This window comes from Entelurus aequoreus, linkage group LG02 (genome assembly GCF_033978785.1).
Source record: "Entelurus aequoreus isolate RoL-2023_Sb linkage group LG02, RoL_Eaeq_v1.1, whole genome shotgun sequence".
NCBI lineage: Eukaryota > Metazoa > Chordata > Actinopteri > Syngnathiformes > Syngnathidae > Entelurus > Entelurus aequoreus.
Genome location: NC_084732.1, coordinates 58,473,696 through 58,492,803, shown reverse-complemented (window position 1 = coordinate 58,492,803; position 19,108 = coordinate 58,473,696). Strand labels below are relative to the sequence as shown.

General features: G+C 40.7%; 1 protein-coding gene across 1 annotated transcript in view; it reads left to right on the top strand.

Annotated features, from left to right (window-relative positions):
- efl1 (elongation factor like GTPase 1) overlaps positions 1 to 18,759 on the top strand; it is a 125,269-nt gene extending 106,510 nt beyond the window's left edge. The window contains exons 18-22 of the mRNA XM_062030057.1: positions 1,169 to 1,295; positions 1,444 to 1,648; positions 4,067 to 4,566; positions 4,721 to 4,905; positions 18,326 to 18,759. Coding sequence (XP_061886041.1) covers positions 1,169 to 1,295; positions 1,444 to 1,648; positions 4,067 to 4,566; positions 4,721 to 4,905; positions 18,326 to 18,514 — 1,206 coding nt within the window. The 3' untranslated portion in view covers positions 18,515 to 18,759. The remainder of the gene's footprint in view (positions 1 to 1,168; positions 1,296 to 1,443; positions 1,649 to 4,066; positions 4,567 to 4,720; positions 4,906 to 18,325) is intronic.
- The last annotated feature ends 349 nt before the right edge of the window (positions 18,760 to 19,108 follow it).

Sequence of the window (19,108 nt, the reverse complement as noted above, 5' to 3'; positions counted from 1 at the left end):
TGCATTCGCCCAGATACATCCTTGGTAGTAGTGTCATGTTCGTAGCGCACTCCAAGATAATTTCTTGACGCTGTCTGCTATTTAACATCAGCATAGCCATTAGAGACGTAATATTTGTAATATTTGCCAATATTACAGCAGACATCACTTAAAACAAGTTGTAAGGATACTCAAATGGCTAGGGTGATGTCTTAGGTCAACCGGAAAATGAATTAATTTAACGGCGCTAAAAGGAAATATCGCCCCCCCAGTGTAGTGCATGGAAACGTAGTGATTGACACACTTGAGTCTCACTTCTTGAGTTCACGTTGTGGTGTGCATTATTCCTGTCCTGAATGCGGACTCGCAGGCACTCACATGTCTTTGTGACTCTATTGGTCCCGACTGGGAGAATTTACACATTTACTTATTTAATCATAATAAGGCACTTTAATTAAGTATTTTTAACAGACTTTTTGTTTATGTGTTTGCAAAGATTCAACTGCTCTGATATAATATATACTAAAAAGTCTGCAGACACTTTTTGTTCAAATAATTTTTGAGTTTGTGGATATAAAACATTTTGTTTGTGAAATAATCATTAAACTTGTTTTATGTGTAGGTACACATTATTTTTACAGTACCTCAAATTCAAACAGCACTTTATTGTAATTGTATTAAATATGAGCTACAGAATTTGAGTTTTAAAAAAACATTTTCTACCGCTTGTCTTATGGGGGTCGCGGGTGGTGCTGGAGCCTATCCCAGCTGCACATGGGCGGAAGGACAAGTTGCTACCTCCTCGCAGGGCCAACACAGATAGACAGACAACATTCACACTCATAACATTTATAAGTCCGTCTTTAATTAGAAAAAAAAAAATTGTGATATTAATCGAGATCGGATGATTTGAAAAAAATTATTGTGATAATTTTTCGTTGCCATATCGCCCAGCCCATTTCAATCTACACTTTTCTTTTGTGAATAATACGCTGGTTTAATCAATCAATCATCATTTATTTGTATAGCCCTTAACCACAAGTGCCTCAAAGGGCTTCACAAACCACGACATCCCCTGGATCTGAACCCACATCTGTTTGATTATATCAGTAATATTGACATTTCAATCAGAATTTACCATCGTAGCACTATAGTGAAAATCTTATGTGTGTACATGTACGTATGTTAGGTAAAAGAGGAAGGTTCTCATGGCTGTTCTTCAGAGACACTACATGTCGATACCAGTGGTTTGGTCACGCTCACCACTCCCAACAAATTGGCCACTGTCAGCGTCCGGGCAATCCCCTTGCCAAAAGGTAAGACATGTTCCTATGATTACACCTAACTCTTGAAAAACATCTGGAAAGATTGAAAGTGCATTGAGGACTTGAGCAAAAGTTCTGTCTGTGTGTGCAAAATGCTGCGTTATCATTGTTACTTTGTGGGTCTTTTATTTTCTTTCAGAGGTGACTTGTCTTTTGGAGGATAGCTCAGAGCTGATTCGCTCTTTGGAACAAATCAATATGTCCTCGAAGGAGGGGAGGAATCTAGACATCAGTGTAAGGACCTTGGAAGCCATCACTGACCTCAAGGCCCAACTGGAGAACATGCTGCAGGGGAGGAAGTGGAGGAATGCTGTGGACAATATCTGGGCCTTTGGACCTCGCAGGTTCGGCACTGATCTCTTTTAATTATTGGAATGAGTTTAGTCTTTTTTATGTACAGTAGCAACAGAAGTACAATGGTACCTTGGTATCGTCAGTAATATGTATCAAAAAGGCGAATGAGAAATAATGTAAATCAAATTAATTCAGTGCAGACACCCAATATATGAACACTGAGAGATATTACAGAATAATTTTAGTTTTACATGCAGAAAAAAAATAGGAAAATAATTATGAAATGCATAAACAATATGAATGAAATGGTTAAATGAACATTGCATGCGTTTACCTTATTGAAGAATCCTGTTGGAGAGAGAGAGAGAGAGAGAGAGAGAGAGAGAGAGAGGATGGGAGGGCAAAAAACATGGACACCTCCTTTGCACTTTGCTAGGAGTTCGTTCATGAATTCAATAGCACAAAACCCAAACCCAGTGATGTTGGCACGTTGTGTAATTCGTAAATAAAAACAGAATACAATGATTTGATCGCAGATGCTGGCTTTTGAACTTTGCGCCTAGTACAACCTGGATGGTTATTTTCCTCTTTGTTTAGGAGTACACGATGTCCACAGTTTCCAAAAACAATTTGAAATGTGGACTCGTCAGACCATAGAACACTTTTCCACTTTGCATCAGTCCATCGTAGATGAGCTCGGGCCTAGCGAAGCCGGCTGCGTTTTTGGGTGTTGTTGATAAATGGCTTTCGCTTTGCATAGCAGAGTTTTAACTTGCACTTACAGATGTAGCGACACACTGTAATTACTGACAGTGTTTTTTTGAAGTGTTCCTGAGCCCATATGGTGATACCCTTTACACACTGATGTAGCTTGTTGATGCAGTACAGCCAGAGGGATCGAAGGTCACAGGCTTAGCTGCTTACGTGCAGTGATTTCTCCAGATTCTCTGAACCCTTTGATGATATTACGGACCGTAACGTACTGATGTCGGTTTGTGATGCAGTACTGCCTGAGGGATCCAAGGTCACGGGCATTCAATGTTACGTGCAGTGATATCTCCAGATTTTCTAAACCTTTTGATGATATTACAGACCTTAGATGGTGAAATCCCTAAATTCCTTGCAATAGCTCGTTGAGAAACCGTTCGACTATTTGTTCACTAAGTGGTGACCCTCGCCCCATCCTTGTTTGTGAATGACTGAGCATTTCATGGAAGCTGCTTTTATACCCAATCATGGCACCAACCTGTTCCCAATTAGCCTGTTCACCTTTGAGATTTTCCAAATAAGTGTTTGATGAGCATTCCTCAACTTTCTCAGTCTCTTTTGCCACTTGCGCCAGCTTTTTTGAATATCAAATTCCAAATGAGCTAATATTTTCAAAAAATAACATTTACCTGTTCGAACGTTAAGTATATTGTCTTTGCAATGTATTCAATTGAATATATGTTGAAAAGGATTTTCAAATCATTATATACTGTTTTTATTTACAATTTACACAACGTGCCAACTTCACTGGTTTTGGGTTTTTGTAGATTAGTGAACAATATTTGAGAGGATTAGGTCTTTTGTGTGTATAGTAAAAGTTTCAGATCTTTGAGAGCAAAAGTGTTGCGTTTATATTTTTGTTCATTATATGTAGTTAGTAATTTTATGTTCCATATGTCAATGTCAATAAATATGTTTCAGGAATTTTTTAGTGTGTCAAAAGTAAAATGTGTTTTATTCTCTTTCTCCTGAATGTACACATTATGATGTGAAACAAAGCATACAGTATTGTTTTGGTGGTGAAAATTCCAACTTCGCTATCTCACAAAGAAAAGTAATCGATTGAATAATAATAATTTGTGAGACGGGAGTCTCACCTTTCATACACTCCTGAAAAGCTGTGATTTAATATATTCAGAACTTGTCACACCTATGTACAGGATGAAACTAAAAACTATTAGATTTTGTTTCTGTCAACATTTTAGTCTCGTTTTTATTTGTTGACTTAACTGTCAGTTCAATCAATCAATCGATCAATCGATCAAAGTTTACTTATATAGTCCCTAATAATGTGAGCATCCAGTCCATAGTGGGGCCATAGATGATTTATTTTAGTCAACATGTGCTTGTTTTAAATAGTCATTGTCTATTTTAGTTAGTGGAAAATAGAAAATTATTTGTCAACAAAATCAAAGTCACAGAGACTAAGTCACCAACACGAGGGATTTTTTGTCTGGACACTCCATTCCACAAAATGATACGCAGTCAACGTACTAGTTTGGTACGCACAAGGTTTGCCCGTATGATAATAGAGAGGGTATACGAAAACTTCACTAATAATTCATAAAAAATGATGTCAAAAGGCAAACCATACAAAAAATTAGCTATGCGAAAATCAAGAGACCCCTGAATTCAAAACATATATTGAGTAGTTTTGTTGGTTGTGACTTTTTAAAATGTAATTCTCTTGTCGCTTTAAGGTGTGGCCCAAACATTCTGCTGAATAATGTGGAGGGCTATCAACGGCCATCTCTGTGGCAGTGTTTGTGCAGGGAAGAGAAATCTGGGGAAGCTGAGGCACGGCTTCCACGAGATTTGGATAACAGTATCGTTAGTGGCTTTCAGCTCGCAACTCTGTCAGGGCCGATGTGCGAAGAACCCTTGATGGGTGTGTGCTTCTCCATTGAGAGATGGGATATCCAGTCTTCAAACTTGCCACATCAGCAAAACTCCTCAGAAGAAAATGCCACATCCTTAAAGGCTTTGGAGGCTAGCAAAGTACCAGAGAATACTAATGCATCTGCGCCGAGTCAAGACAAGCACCGTCAAGAGGCAATCTCCACAGACTGCTATGGGCCTGTGTCAGGCCAGCTGATAGCTGCCATGAAGGAGGCGTGCCGCCAAGCTTTCCAGGCTCAACCCCAGCGACTTATGGCTGCTACGTATACCTGTGAAATCATGGCCACTGCTGACGTTCTGGGTAAGTTGTTGTTGTTAATCAAGACTCATGCCATGCCAATATTGCTAAGAATTAGCTTCAACTCGATAAATACTCGAGTAGCTTAAATCTTAGCTACCAAGATGCGCATAGCGCGTATTCACTAATTGTAGACACAGATGCATTCATCTTACAGGCCGAGTGTATGGTGTTCTCGGAAAACGAGAGGGACGCGTCCTCCACGAAGAAATGAAGGAAGGGACAGACATGTTCATCATCAAGGCTGTGCTTCCTGTCGCAGAGAGTTTTGGTTTTGCAGACGAAATTCGCAAGAGGACCAGTGGACTGGCCAGTCCACAGCTGGTCTTCAGTCACTGGGAGGTAATTAACCTGCTTGGCTATATTTCATATACTGTTTTTGTTTGCAGTGTGAGTGATGTGTGACTTATTGTGTCCGAACTAAGCTGTGATTTATTGTATTTATTTGGAAGGCCACTCAACAGAGCAGAACAGGAAGAACATTTAAAAAAACACCACATTGGGCAGACGCAGGGGTAGATGCATCAGCGTTAACTTAAACACCAGTTGGAAACTCGTTGGTGAACATGTATATTGACAGGCAAAGAGGACCAGCAGCAACATTACCGGCTGGTGCTTGGTCTGGTTTCATTTAAAAAGGATATATATCCAAATCTGAAATCATGGTTCCCGGTTGCACCATTCAGGTTGCGAATGAGGTCTGCCCCAGGTGAAGTATCCTGGGATCTTGTTAACGAGTGACTCAAAGTGCAAGCATTAGATTGACATTCAGATAGTTGCAGCTTGTACAGTAATATGGTCACTGTACTGGACAGTAAGGGTGTAACGGTACACAAAAATATCGGTTTGGTACGTACCTCGGTTTAGAGGTCACGGTTCGGTTCATTTTCGGTACAGTAAGAAAACAACAAAATATACATTTTCTGGTTATTTATTTACCAAAATTTGTAAACAGTGGCTTTATCCTTTTAACATTGCTTTAAAATAGCTCTGTGTGTGATGGATGTGAGCCACCACTAGGCTGATCAGTGCAACAGCAGGCAGGCATGAATGCTAAGCATAACAATAACATTTCCACATATAAAGTGCAACATTAAACTGCTTCAAGTTGTTGCTCAGAATAAATAAAATGACAAAACTTTTCTTCTACATACAAAAAGTGCAACATTAAACCGTTTCAAGTCAACTCAGCCTCAGATTAACTTTTCTTCCCCCCCCCCCAGCCTTTAACTCTGGTGACTTTCACTCAATTTTCATGTTTTTTGCCAGAAAAATCAGTTTATCCACATTGTCTGCAGAAAGAGCAGACCTGCTTGCAGTTAAAATGTCTCCAGCTGTGGAAAATACCCTTTCACTGGGCACGGAGGTAGCAGGTATGGCGAGGTAGTGCCTGGTTAACTTGGCAGTAAGAGGATATATGGGCTCATTGTTCTTCCACCATAGAAGTTGGTCAAAATCTAGTTTTTAATGCAATATGGTCTTAAATCTGCTGCTATAAAAACACCAACGGCATTTGTTATTGCTTTAACCCTGCCTGACTCGCCGAAGAGAGGGTGCTTGAATGCGGTGTTTGCACGACGCTCGTCTTTATCTTTGTTGAAGCGATGTTATCCATTGTTGTATTGCACCGCAAAGCCGAAATGTTCCCTAACGGGAGATCTTTACGAGGCAAGAGGGTCTTCCAGCTCTGGCTTTTTGCATTTTGTAGTAGCCTGGTCATTGCTAGCATGCCGTGTGTTGTGCCTCGGTGTGCATTGTTTACACAACGTGCGGTGCGCTACTTAATATGTCCGTGTGGAAACTCGTTCGGTGCACCTCCGTTCCGAACCGAACCCCCCGTACCGAAACGGTTCAATACAAATACACGTACCGTTACACCCTTACTGGACAGTCATGGTGAAGAAAAAGCTGATTACCGTTTACAGGTCAATCTACATACAGCTCACTATGGATGGATAGAAGATAAGATAGAGATAGAAAACACAAAGCAATAACAGAATTCAGGAACAACATTGTCAGTCAATCAATCAATCAAATATGTATGGCTGCACAATCCTTGGATCTGATCCTACATCAGGGCAAGAAAGAACTCACCCCAATGCGAACAATGGGAAACCTTGGAAGGGACTGTAGATGTGGGCGTTCCCCACCCCAACACCCACCCCCCCATGTGATGCAGAGTGGATATGGTTTATAATGTGAGAGTCCAGACCACAGTGAGGTCAGCAGGGGATCCTCTTGCATGTAGACAAGTTAGCAGCGCAGATACGTCACCAACTGATGCAAAGAGGAGTTGTGCACTCTGTGGTCAAATGTAACTTTTCTACTAAAGGAACAGAATTGAGCCAAGCCGCTGAACCAGGGTTGTCCCGATACCAATATTGTGGTACCTTATCGATACTTTTTAAAATAAAGGGGACCACAAAAAAAATCGTTATTGGCTTTATTTAAAACCGAAAATCTTATGATTAATCAATATATGTCTTTCATTGCAATCAAAGAAGAATTTTGTCATAAAATGAGAGAATTAACATTTTAGACAACGCCCCCTTTAGTAGTAAGTAAGCAAACAAAGGCTCCTAATATAGCTCCTGATATATGCAGCAACGTATATCAGGAACAACAACATACTTTGTCATTTCCCATTCTATTGTTTTTCAAAATCAAAATGAGCTTTATTGGTTTTATTTATTGAAGGAGAAATAACTTCACAGAGTCTTGAGTCATCTCAGAAGGCTGTAATAATGTGAACGCTATCATGCGCACGCACTCACGCAGGAAGTGAGTGGCGTGTCCAGACTTATTTTTCAGGAGTGGCACCCAAAAAACAGTCAGTCTACCCCAGGAGCAGCTGTAGCTACCATATTAGTTTACCATAGTTACCACCACCAATTATGGAGTGAATCTTCTTGTAAGACAATTGTTGACAAATAATATCAAAGCATTGAGCTATTACAGTACGTCGGACAACTTGCAACAGTTGGCGTAAATTACAAATACAGTTTACTACAATGTGCTGCAAAGTGAACTGGACTGTGTATCCAGTTTTGTTGACAGTAATGGGCGTGTTCTAAATAATAGTAAAACAAAATGCATCATTCTGGGCCTTAAACATACATTTAAAAAATGTACAGCCTCCGTCACTTACTTAAAAAGGTATTTCTTTGAAGCAAGTGCATGAAACTGAGCTGCTAGGGTTAACCATAAATTATCAATTGAGTTGGTGTTGATATATAAACAACTCCGGCTTCCTCCCACCTCCAAAGACATGCACCTGGGGATAGGTTGATTGGCAGCACTAAATTGGCCCTAGTGTGTGAATGTGAGTGTATATGTTGTATGTCTATCTGTGTTGGCCCTGCGATGAGGTGGCAACTTGTCCAGGGTGTACCCCGCCTTCCGCCCGAATGCAGCTGAGATAGGCTCCAGCACCCCCCCACGACCCCGAAAGGGACAAGCGGTAGAAAATGGATGGATGGATTGTGTCTATAATTGGCATGACTGTTTCTGTTATTAGAAGATGTGCCTATTTTATGACTGATTTTTCAACAAACAAGTTTTACAGTCATTGTGTCTCATCTTGATTATTGCTCTGATGTGATTTGGTCATGCGTTCCAAAGATATTCGAAAGCCCAACTTATGCAAAATAGGGCCGGACGATTGGCATTGAAGTGCCACTTTGAACTAGTATTGACAGCACCACAATCGATCCTGATTATATGTTGATAAGCGCTTACTAAAAAACCTGCTGGTATTTTTTTTATTACTCATACTACAAGGCCAAAAATCTTACACTCTAAAATATCATATATTTGTAACAGACACAGACACTCCACTAAACAACAGACTAATGGAAACATAGTAGTACCAGGAACAAGAACATGTGCTATGCTTCCCAGTGGAATAAGATGCCTCGTGTATTAAAGGGAAACTGCACTTTTTTGGGAATTTTGTCTGTCGTTCACAATCAATATGAAAGACATGACGACGGATGGATTTTAATGCATTTTAAATAAACGTAAATAAAAGAGCCGATGGGAGGTCCTCTTTTTCGCCCATAAAATCCAATAGATAACAATTTAAAAACCGCCAACAATCCTCCACTTACATTTCGTGGCTTGAATATTAACCAAGTATTAGTATTATTGTAATTATAAGCGCTAACCAAGACGAATGTGAGTGTGAATGTTGTCTGTCTATCTGTGTTGGCCCTGCGATGAGGTGGCGACTTGTCCAGGGTGTACCCCGCCTTCCGCCCGATTGTAGCTGAGATAGGCTCCAGCGCCCCCGCGACCCCGAAGGGAATAAGCGGTAGAAAATGGATGGATGGAACCAAGACTAACTGTTTATAGTGGTACTGTGATCACTATTGTGTGTCCCTATGTTTTACATCATCGAGTGGTCTGCTGCTTACTGACTTCCTTTCTGCCTGGAAGTTTATTGTAGATTGTACATCGTAAATCATGCATCTCAGCTGGACAGAAGAAGTCTGAGGAGGTATTCCAACAACTTGGTACAGTTTGACAGCCATTTAGGGCCTGGAAATGGTGAGAATGACACAAAAAGACACTTCTTTTTATTTGAATTTTAACAGATAAGGTCGTCATTCAAATCTGCTCTTTACGTTGCTGGCACTAGAATCACAATGGAATAGCTAAAGATGGTGGGACTGACATAACGTTCAAAACAGATGAATGCGTCTGTTCTTGTGTTGACAGGCAAAAAATGTAAACAAGCTTGTGTAAAAAAAATATATACCGTATTTTCCGCACTATAAGGCGCACCTAAGAACCTCCAATTTTCTCAAAAGCTGACAGTGCGCCTTATAATCCGGTGCGCCTTATACCAGGGGTCGGCAACCCGCGGCTCCGGAGCCGCATGCGGCTCTTTGACCACTCTGATGCGGCTCAGCTGCATACTTGCCGACCCCCCCGATTTTCCCAGGAGACTTATGGATCTCAGTGCCTCTCCTAGAAAACTCCCAGGGCAAATATAATCCTATTTTCACTCTAATTACTAAATTAAGGGCGTGCCCTAATTGCACTGCAGTAATTGTCCTCTATAGCATTTACAAACAGCGTGCCAGCCCGGCCAAATGTTGTATGTAGTTTTTACTTGCACACGTAGGAGACAGCAAGGCATACTTAGTCATCAGCCACACAGTTTACACTGACGGTAGCCGTATAAAACAACTTTAACACTGTTACGTTACAAATATGCGCCACACTGTGAACCCACACCAAAAAAGAATGAAAAACACATTTCTGGAGAACATCCGCACCGTAACACAACATAAACACAACACAACCAATACCCAGAATCTCATGCAGATTATACCCCCCCCCGCGTCGGTTGAGCGGAAGAGTTAGGGCTGCATGGGTGTGGGTTCAAAGTGTGGCGCATATTTGTAACGTAACAGTGTTAAAGTTGTTTTATACGGCTACCATCAGTGTAAGCTGTGTGGCTGTTGAACTAGTACGCCTTGCTGTCACTTACGTGAGCAAGCTGAAGCTGCATTCTACATGTGGTCGAGCAGCTACACTGTTTGGGCAGGCTGTAGAGGGCGCCAAAAGCAGTGCCATCACGCCCTGATATTCGGGAGTCTCCCGGAAATAATGAGAGGGTTGGCAAGTATGACGCTATCAAGCGCCATTCATTCAAAACTTGCAGGCCGCACTAACATCAAATTTCCATATTAAGGTGCGTGCCGGTGCGTGTGTCTGAGACCCCTGGTTAACATAGCACAAAGCAATTTAAGCTTTGTATGCGGTGTTTTTCATTTTAAAAAAATTTTTGTGGCTCCCATTATTTTCTTTAATTTGTGAAACTTGCCAAAATGGCTCTTTGAGTGGTAAAGGTTGCTGACCCCTGCCTTATACAAACCCCGTTTCCATATGAGTTGGGAAATTGTGTTAGATGTAAATATAAACGGAATACAATGATTTGCAAATCCTTCTCTACCCATATTCAATTGAATGCACTACAAAGACAAGATATTTGATGTTCAAACTCATAAACTTAATTTTTTTTTTGCAAATAGTAATTAACTTAGAATTTCATGGCTGTAACACGTGCCAAAGTAGTTGGGAAAGGGCATGTTCACCACTGTGTTACATGGCCTTTCCTTTTAACAACACTCAGTAAACCTTTGGGAACTGAGGAGACACATTTTTTAAGCTTCTGAGGTGGAATTCTTTCCCATTCTTGCTTGATGTACAGCTTAAGTTGTTCAACAGTCCGGGGGTCTCCGTTGTGGTATTTTAGGCTTCATAATGCCCCACACATTTTTAATGGGAGACAGGTCTGGACTACAGGCAGGCCAGTCTAGTACTCGCACTCTTTTACTATGAAGCCACGTTGATGTAACATGTGGCTTGGCATTGTCTTGCTGAAATAAGCAGAGCGTCCATGGTAACGTTGCTTGGATGGCAACATATGTTGCTCCAAAACCTGTATGTACCTTTCAGCATTAATGGCGCCATCACAGATGTGTAAGTTACCCATGTTTTGGGCACTAATACACCCCAATACCATCACAGATGCTGGCTTTTCAACTTTGCGCCTATAACAATCCGGATGATTTTTTTCCTCTTTGGTCCGGAGGACACGACGTCCACAGTTTCCAAAAACAATTTGAAATGTGGACTCGTCAGACCACAGAACACTTCCACTTTGTATCAGTCCATCTTAGATGATCTCAGGCCCAGCGAAGCCGACGGCGTTTCTGGGTGTTGTTGATAAACGGTTTTCGCCTTGCATAGGAGAGTTTTTACTTGCACTTACAGATGTAGCGACCAACTGTAGTTACTGACAGTGGGTTTCTGAAGTGTTCCTGAGCCCATGTGGTGATATCCTTTACACACTGATGTCGCTTGTTGATGCAGTACAGCCTGAGGGATCGAAGGTCACGGGCTTAGCTGCTTACGTGCAGTGATTTCTCCAGATTCTCTGAACCCTTTGATGATGTTACTGACCGTAGATGGTGAAATCCCTAAATTCCTTGCAATAGCTGGTTGACAAATGTTGTCCTTAAACTGTTCAACAATTTGCTCTCGCATTTTTTGACAAAGTGGTGACCCTCGCCCCATCGTTGTTTGTGAATGACTGAGCATTTCATGGAATCTACTTTTATACCCAATCATGGCACCCACCTGTTCCCAATTTGCCTGTTCACCTTTGGGATGTTCCAAATAAGTGTTTGATGAGCATTCCTCAACTTTATCAGTATTTATTGCCACCTTTCCCAACTTCTTTGTCACGTGTTGCTGGCATCAAATTCTAAAGTTAATGATTATTTGCAAAAAAAAATTTTTTTATCAGTTTGAACATCAAATATGTTGTCTTTGTAGCATATTCAACTGAATATGGGTTGAAAATTATTTGCAAATCATTATATTCTGTTTATATTTACATCTAACACAATTTCCCAACTCATATGGAAATGGGGTTTGTATACGGACCAATATTGAGCCACAACAGGTCTCGCAACTACGAGACCTTCTACTAAGCGCTTCTTCTTCTACGGGGGAAAATGAAGTCTGCGGCTGCTTACCGTAGAAGAAGCGCTTCTATGGGGGAAAATGAAGTAGGCGCCTGCTTACCGTAGAAGAAGAAGCGCACGGTGCACGCTGGGATATATGACAGCGCGAGGCGTGCCGTTTCATTTCCATTTGTGTGTTTATGTAAAGACCAACGTGCGTGCCTGTGCAATTGCGCACTGCTCAAGCTACCTCTGCGCACGGCAAATCTATGCCACGCACAAAATCAATAAAAAAATAAGCGCATAATAATTTTCGACACACGGACACGACAGAGAAAACAGTTTACGTCATCATTGTTCAAATATTGTAACGTCTGTCAAGACACTTTGAGGACATGAATTCCATCGATCACTTTACTAAACAAAATTCTTTATCGTCAGCCATAAACACATCACCAAAACATTAGTAAAAAAAATGATATGTAGCAAACTGGTCATTTTCTGCAGTACAAACCAGACCAAAAGCAACTTTGTTATATCAACAGCAGCCGCTCGCTCTTTCTCACTTGCGCCAACACATGCACATATGGCACTTAGCCAGTGATGCGTTTACAGACACACAAAAAGTCGAACAACTCCAACACCACAAATAAAGTGTCATTCCAGGTCGTTACACTATGATTTACCAATCAAATGTGTGCTTATTCTAGTGTCATTTATTAGGAATCTTAATTTATAAATATTTATCATGAAATGCTGTTAGTATATTAAATAAATACTAATAAAAATATATTTTTTACAAACAGGAAGTTGCAGGAATGTACACATGATCCCCTGCTTACATCTCATTGTGCAACATGAATGTTTTAGTGGGAACTAAATGAAATGTCTGAAAGGGGTACAAATTATTTCCAAAGCAGGACCTCCACCCAGACAAACAATACAAGTACACAGTTCATGAAAAACAATATTTTTTGTTATTGTCATTGTAAGTGGGCCTAAACACTTATATTAGAAAATAACTTCATGGAAATTACTGCTGTCATTTGATTATAATAATAACAGAATGTTGTCTGTCTATCTGTGTTGGCCCTGCGATGAGGTGGGGACTTGTCCAGGGTGTACCCCGCCTTCCGCCCGAATTCAGCTGAGATAGGCTCCAGCACCCCCCGCGACCCTGAAAGGGACAAGCGGTAGAAAATGGATGGATGGAGATTAAACTTGTTATTTAGTCAGGTTTGGGACAGGTGTGCTGCTGGTGTAGCCACAATGTGCACATCTGATGTTGCTCACATGGGCTCCACTGAATGCTCAGGGAGTTTGTGCGTTTGCTCACACACATGAAAAATTAGAGGGAACATTGGTAAAGACCCCAAAATGGCTCCTATTAAGACACGCTTACGACGCAGAGTTTAAACTCAAGGCGATCAGTCACGCAGTAGAACACGGGAATAGAGCAGCAGCAGGCATGTTGGATGCCGTATTCGCCCAACTGTTTAATTCGGACACTAAAGAAGAAGAATTCGAGGGATTCGTGGATGAGGAATAACTTAATAAAGTGAGCTTTACATGTTTATTTTGTGTGTTGTGTTGTGTTGTGTGACATTAACGTTTAAGCAACGTTGAGTTATTGTTATATTGTTATTGCTTTGCACTATTTCGAGTGTTACTATATTGTGATTGCACTAACGTTTGATTTACCATAACAGTATCACTGTTTTTTACGTGTTTATTGAATCGAGGAAAAGTTCCCCTCCACTATGTGATATAAATGTTGCACTACATGTTATACCTTGCTGTTGTTAAAAGATAAACAAAACACCACGTCACTGACTTTACCTCGGGGAAAATAATAAATTAGCTGTTCGTTCATTTTAGGAGTGAACAGAGTTGTCAGAACGCTGGTTTGTAATCTATTAATAAAGTTTGACTGACCTATCTGACTGTTTTGTTGACATTCCCTTTAGCGCAGCTCCATCTAATGGATGCATAACGTAACCCCAGCCTTTACCCTAGCCTCTACTGTAGCGTCTATTCCAGGGGTGGGCAACTAATTTTTACCGGGGGCCGCATGAGCAACCCGAGCACCGCTGGAGGGCCACACCGACAATATTTCAATTAAATTTTGCTCAAATTATTTTTGACATACCGTAAGATAAATAATAATAATAATAATATTTTCATTTAACCTAACTTATCTTTATTCAAAAGCAGATGGCTTTTGATGGTTTTATTTTTAACACTTTCTTACACAGCGCTTCCTGATGTGTAATACCATGCAAAAATTTACATTTCTGTCACTTTATCCTGCATCCTCTTTGTTGTGAACTTAGCACGCCTGTAAGGTGATTGGCGAAGAAGGAGGAAGCGTTGCTGTTGCGGAAATGAGGAGTGAGGATAGACGTGCGTGTGGAAAGAACGAGATAAGTTGAGCTGTGTTAGTATAGGTTGCTCAATAAAAGTTTAAAAAGAGCATCAGACTTAGTGTGCACTTCTTCTGGACGCTACAATTGGGAGTCAGAAGTGGGATGAAATGCCTCCCAGTTCGCCTTGCCATCAAACCTGGGAGTCTTCATTGAGGGCGGAATTCCCCCATGCCAAGCAGCGTGCGCTGCACCTGTAGACGCTGCCTCTGTCCTTCCTCCCTTTCTCTCTCTCTCTCTCTCTCTCTCTCTCTCTCGCTTTGCGGCGAGCTCCTCACGTCCTGGTTTCACACAGACATCTGCAGTGCTGCTGGCACCATAAGTCCCCACTCAATGTCATTTCTCTCCCGTTCCATATTGACAAAGTCGCCAGGAAACATTGTGGCACGTACCTCCCGATGAGGTAGCAGGCTGAGCACACAATTAAGCAGCGCAGGATGCACAAAGATTTACTTCTGACACCAATTGTAGCGTCCAAAAGAAGTGCACACCAAGTCTGACGCTCTCTTTAAACTTTTATTGAGCAAGCTATACTAACACAGCTCAACTTATCTCGTTCCTTCCACACGCACGTCTGTCCTCACTCCTTCCGCAACTCAAGAACACAACATCAACTTCAGCAGGTCGTTACACTATATTCTTTAAACACAGCAACATGTGTACCACAAATTAAGCACACGGCTTTACCTTTACTTGGCAGTCCATGTCTTTTTTAAAACACGCCATTTGTCATCAACTTTTCTCTTTTTAGCGTCTCGGGGATAACCGGGCATCACTTGTCGCTGTGCGCCTTCACTCACAGGACATACGCCCATAAATAACACTTTTCAAAATAAAAGCAGCACAGTTCTATTGCACGCACGACATAGATGATTTTTTAAATGTATTTTGTAATTTGTGATTGCCGCTGCGCACACGAGCATACGTCCACACGGAAGTAATACAAATAACGCTTTTCAAAACAAAAGCAGCACCTTTGTATTGCACACTCGAGATAGATACTTTTTAAAATGTATTTTGTAATTTATGATTGGCCTCACGCGGGCCGGACAGGGACGTACAAAGGGCCGGATGCGGGCCGCAGAATGCCCAGGTCTGGTCTATTCTATGCGCCTTACATAGCGGTGCGCCTTATAATGCAGTGCGCCGCTATATATGAACACCGTTTTAAAATAGGCCATTAATTGAAGGTGCGCCTTATAATCCGGTGCGCCTTATAGTGCGGACAATACGGTAACTAAAATGACTTAGGTTTAGTGAAGGACCACAGACGTCTGGAACCTGGCTGCTCAAAAAAGAATGCCCGCCACCCGAGTATGTGCGCGCCGATTAAGATTGCCTGGCAATATCTGCGCGCCGCAGGGGAAGGGGGAAGACGGCGTTGCCTGCGCAAATTACGTGAGGCGAAGCTATACACCAGGCTTTAGATTGCCCGCCACTACAAAATAAATTATAATCGATAAAACATTGACTGTTAGAGTATGTGAACCATTTCTACCTTTTTACTTCCCTGGCCTCCAAAAATGTTTTGTAATCCATCAGACATATCTAGCCATCCATCCATTTTATATCGATGTTCCTCAAGCAAAAATGCATCAGACATGTCCAAGTGTAGAGTGTTTTGCATATATTACCCATCAGGTTTATGAAATGGATTAAATGGGTGTATTTTTTAATTGTGTTGTACTATGAGATATTTTTTATAATGTCCACATATTTCGGTAGGCAAATTGTGTTTTTTTTATCATGTATTTTAATGTTGTGCTGGTTTATGAATAATTGGACCATGAATTTGAATTGGTTGTCCAATTAGTACCTATATATTGAGTCTGTGCAACAGTTCTTTGTGAGAAGGTTGTAGTCAGTACTAATTGCTGCCTTGATTAGCATTCAATCATCACTGAATTTGGGGTTTTAAGGGCAGCACTTCCAGACAGGCCACTGCAGGCAGTTAACCTTGCGCAAGAGTTTAATTGGCACCCGAACCTACTCCCTTTTAGCTGCTGTATTTGGAATTAGAAAGAGATATTAGCAACTAGAAAAGAAAACAAAATGAACAAAAGTCAAAGGAAACGTAGGATTTGGATGCACTTTCGCGCAATCCACGGTGTGATGACATGCAAGGCATAGTTTACATAGTGACGTCACTGTCAAAGAAAGGGGAAATGGCACCATCTTGTGGAATGTTTACAATAAAAAGAAAAGCCAAATTAGATTATCAATATTTGTTCAAAATACTTCTTATTGTGTTTTTATTGGTGTAATTTATACATTTTGATTTATTGACCAGACATTTATCTTATTACTGCCATGAGATGTTTTCTTGATGAAAACAAGTTAGTCTTTTGAACAGCTCTTTTAAAGGAACGGATCGTCAAGATCCGGCCCCCTTCATAGAGCCCATCCATCCATTAATTTTCTACCGCTTGTCCCTTTCAGGGTCGCGGGGGGTTGCTGGAGCCTATCTCAGCTGCATTTGGGCGACTGTCAAGTCGCCATAAATTCCATTTCTAGTAATAGGTCGTGCCTTTTTGCAACTTTGAGCGATGGCGAGGGTTGGGGGGTTGGGGCGACCCTCAACCCCTGACCAGTAGCAACAGAGTTAGTGTGGTCGGGGTTGGGGTCTGCTAAATCTGAAGATTTCAGTCAAAAGGAGAAGCTGTTAGATTTACCCTGTACACAACTTTGAGAATAATGGATGTAGGGATCTTAAACAAATTTAAATTGGAATAGCAGGAGTAGTAGCTCAGCGTGAGCCGTTGAACTACACATAGGACAAAAGGATCTGTCATTCTGCCTCAGGACATTTCACTGAACACAAAACCACCACGCATTGAACAGAGAGTGTCCAAACTGGACTGATTTAACTGGTTAACTGGGCATCAATGTCCTAAAAATAATGTTTGTTTAAATTTCATTTTCTAAAGTTGTGGGGTTTTTTTCACATCAAGATTATTTGCTCAACTAGTGTTGTGATAAGGGATGGGTACCTTTCACATTTGAACCGATACGGTACTAATTCCCAGTACTTTTATGCATGTTCATGTATTAATAAATGCTAATTATTTAATTTTAAAATCTATTTTAAAATGTTACATTTAACAGTGAGCTGATATAAAAACTGTGCTGTCCAGTTGTTTTATCTTGTTTTCTTACACTTCTAAGTCTCATTTGCAACTATTATATAGTAGACTTTGCATGCAGTTGTAATTCCAAGACATAACTTGACAGTAGTGTGTATAAGCTAGTGTGTTGCTGTAGCCAGGATGTAAACTTTGCCATTAGGTTGAATGTTCCAGTTGTCTGTTGTTGATTCCTACTAAGTGCACATATTTTACTTATTACACACCAGCTGTTTGATTGTAATATGCATTTTGATTTGGAGGTGTTGAAATCGTGAAAGCTTATCAGTTGCATTTATATGCCATTGCCAATTTAAATTAGCATTAAGCTCACCAGCGTATTTGGAAAGCACAGCGTTTCTGTACTTTTGAGCAATTTTTATCAGGCATGCTTTATTTTTCAGCATGGAAAATTGCAACATTACCTATAGTCCACTCTACATGCTGAGTGCTTGTTACCCCGCAAAGTGCCGGAGCCAGTGCCGAGTCATCTAAGCTAAAATATAATCATATAATATTTCGATACCCTTATTGAAGTTATGTGCAATAAAGATATCGGAGTATGGTACTGTTCTATTTTATGTGAATATGTACTAAGTAGTACCTATGTAATTTGATCGGTACCTATAAAAGTACTGAATTTGGTACCCATTCCTAATTGACATTAACTAAATTTACAGTTAACATCCACTTTTGTCTTCATAACATCACACACCTTCACATTTCTTTCTCTCAGGTGATCAGCAGTGATCCTTACTGGGTTCCGACCACTGAGGAAGAATACTTGCACTTTGGAGAGAAAGCTGACTCTTCTAACCAGGCGCTGAAATACATGAATGCTGTCCGCCGCCGAAAGGGCCTCATTGTTGAGGAAAAGATAGTTGAACATGCAGAAAAACAAAGAACTCTGAGCAAGAACAAATAAACACACTATGTGATTTTTCTGTTCCAGCAGATGAGATGGCCAAGATGATTGTTTGCAAGGAACAAATTAGCAATTATGTCCGGAGCTGTGTATGCAACTGTCACTCTCACTCTCTATTCTTCAGTCAAGAACTTAACTCAAATGCTAGAATGCACCTGATTAAAGCATTTAATCATGTTTAATGATTACATAATATGTTTAAAAGCATGTGTTTAATACAAAACAATAAATTAACAGTGGATGGAATTTCTAAATGGATGTCTCTATTTTTTTTGCACAAATAGAACAAAGGACATATCGTTCATTGACTAACAAGAAAAGCACTCGGAGAGCGCAGACCTCCGCCATGAGGACCCATATCCCAATAGTAAAGATTTCTTTAAATGCTGTCTGCCCAACTTTTCCAAATAATTGTATTAAAACCTTTAAAGAGCAAAGATGTCCCTGCCAACAGGATTCACAATCCTATTTTTAAATTACCCTAACTCTGAAGGCTTTGAAATACTTCCATTTGTTTAGAAACTAGAGACTGCACTTTCCAGTGATATAAAAAACCAGTGAACAAGGGTGGGTAGAGTAGCCAGAAATTGTACT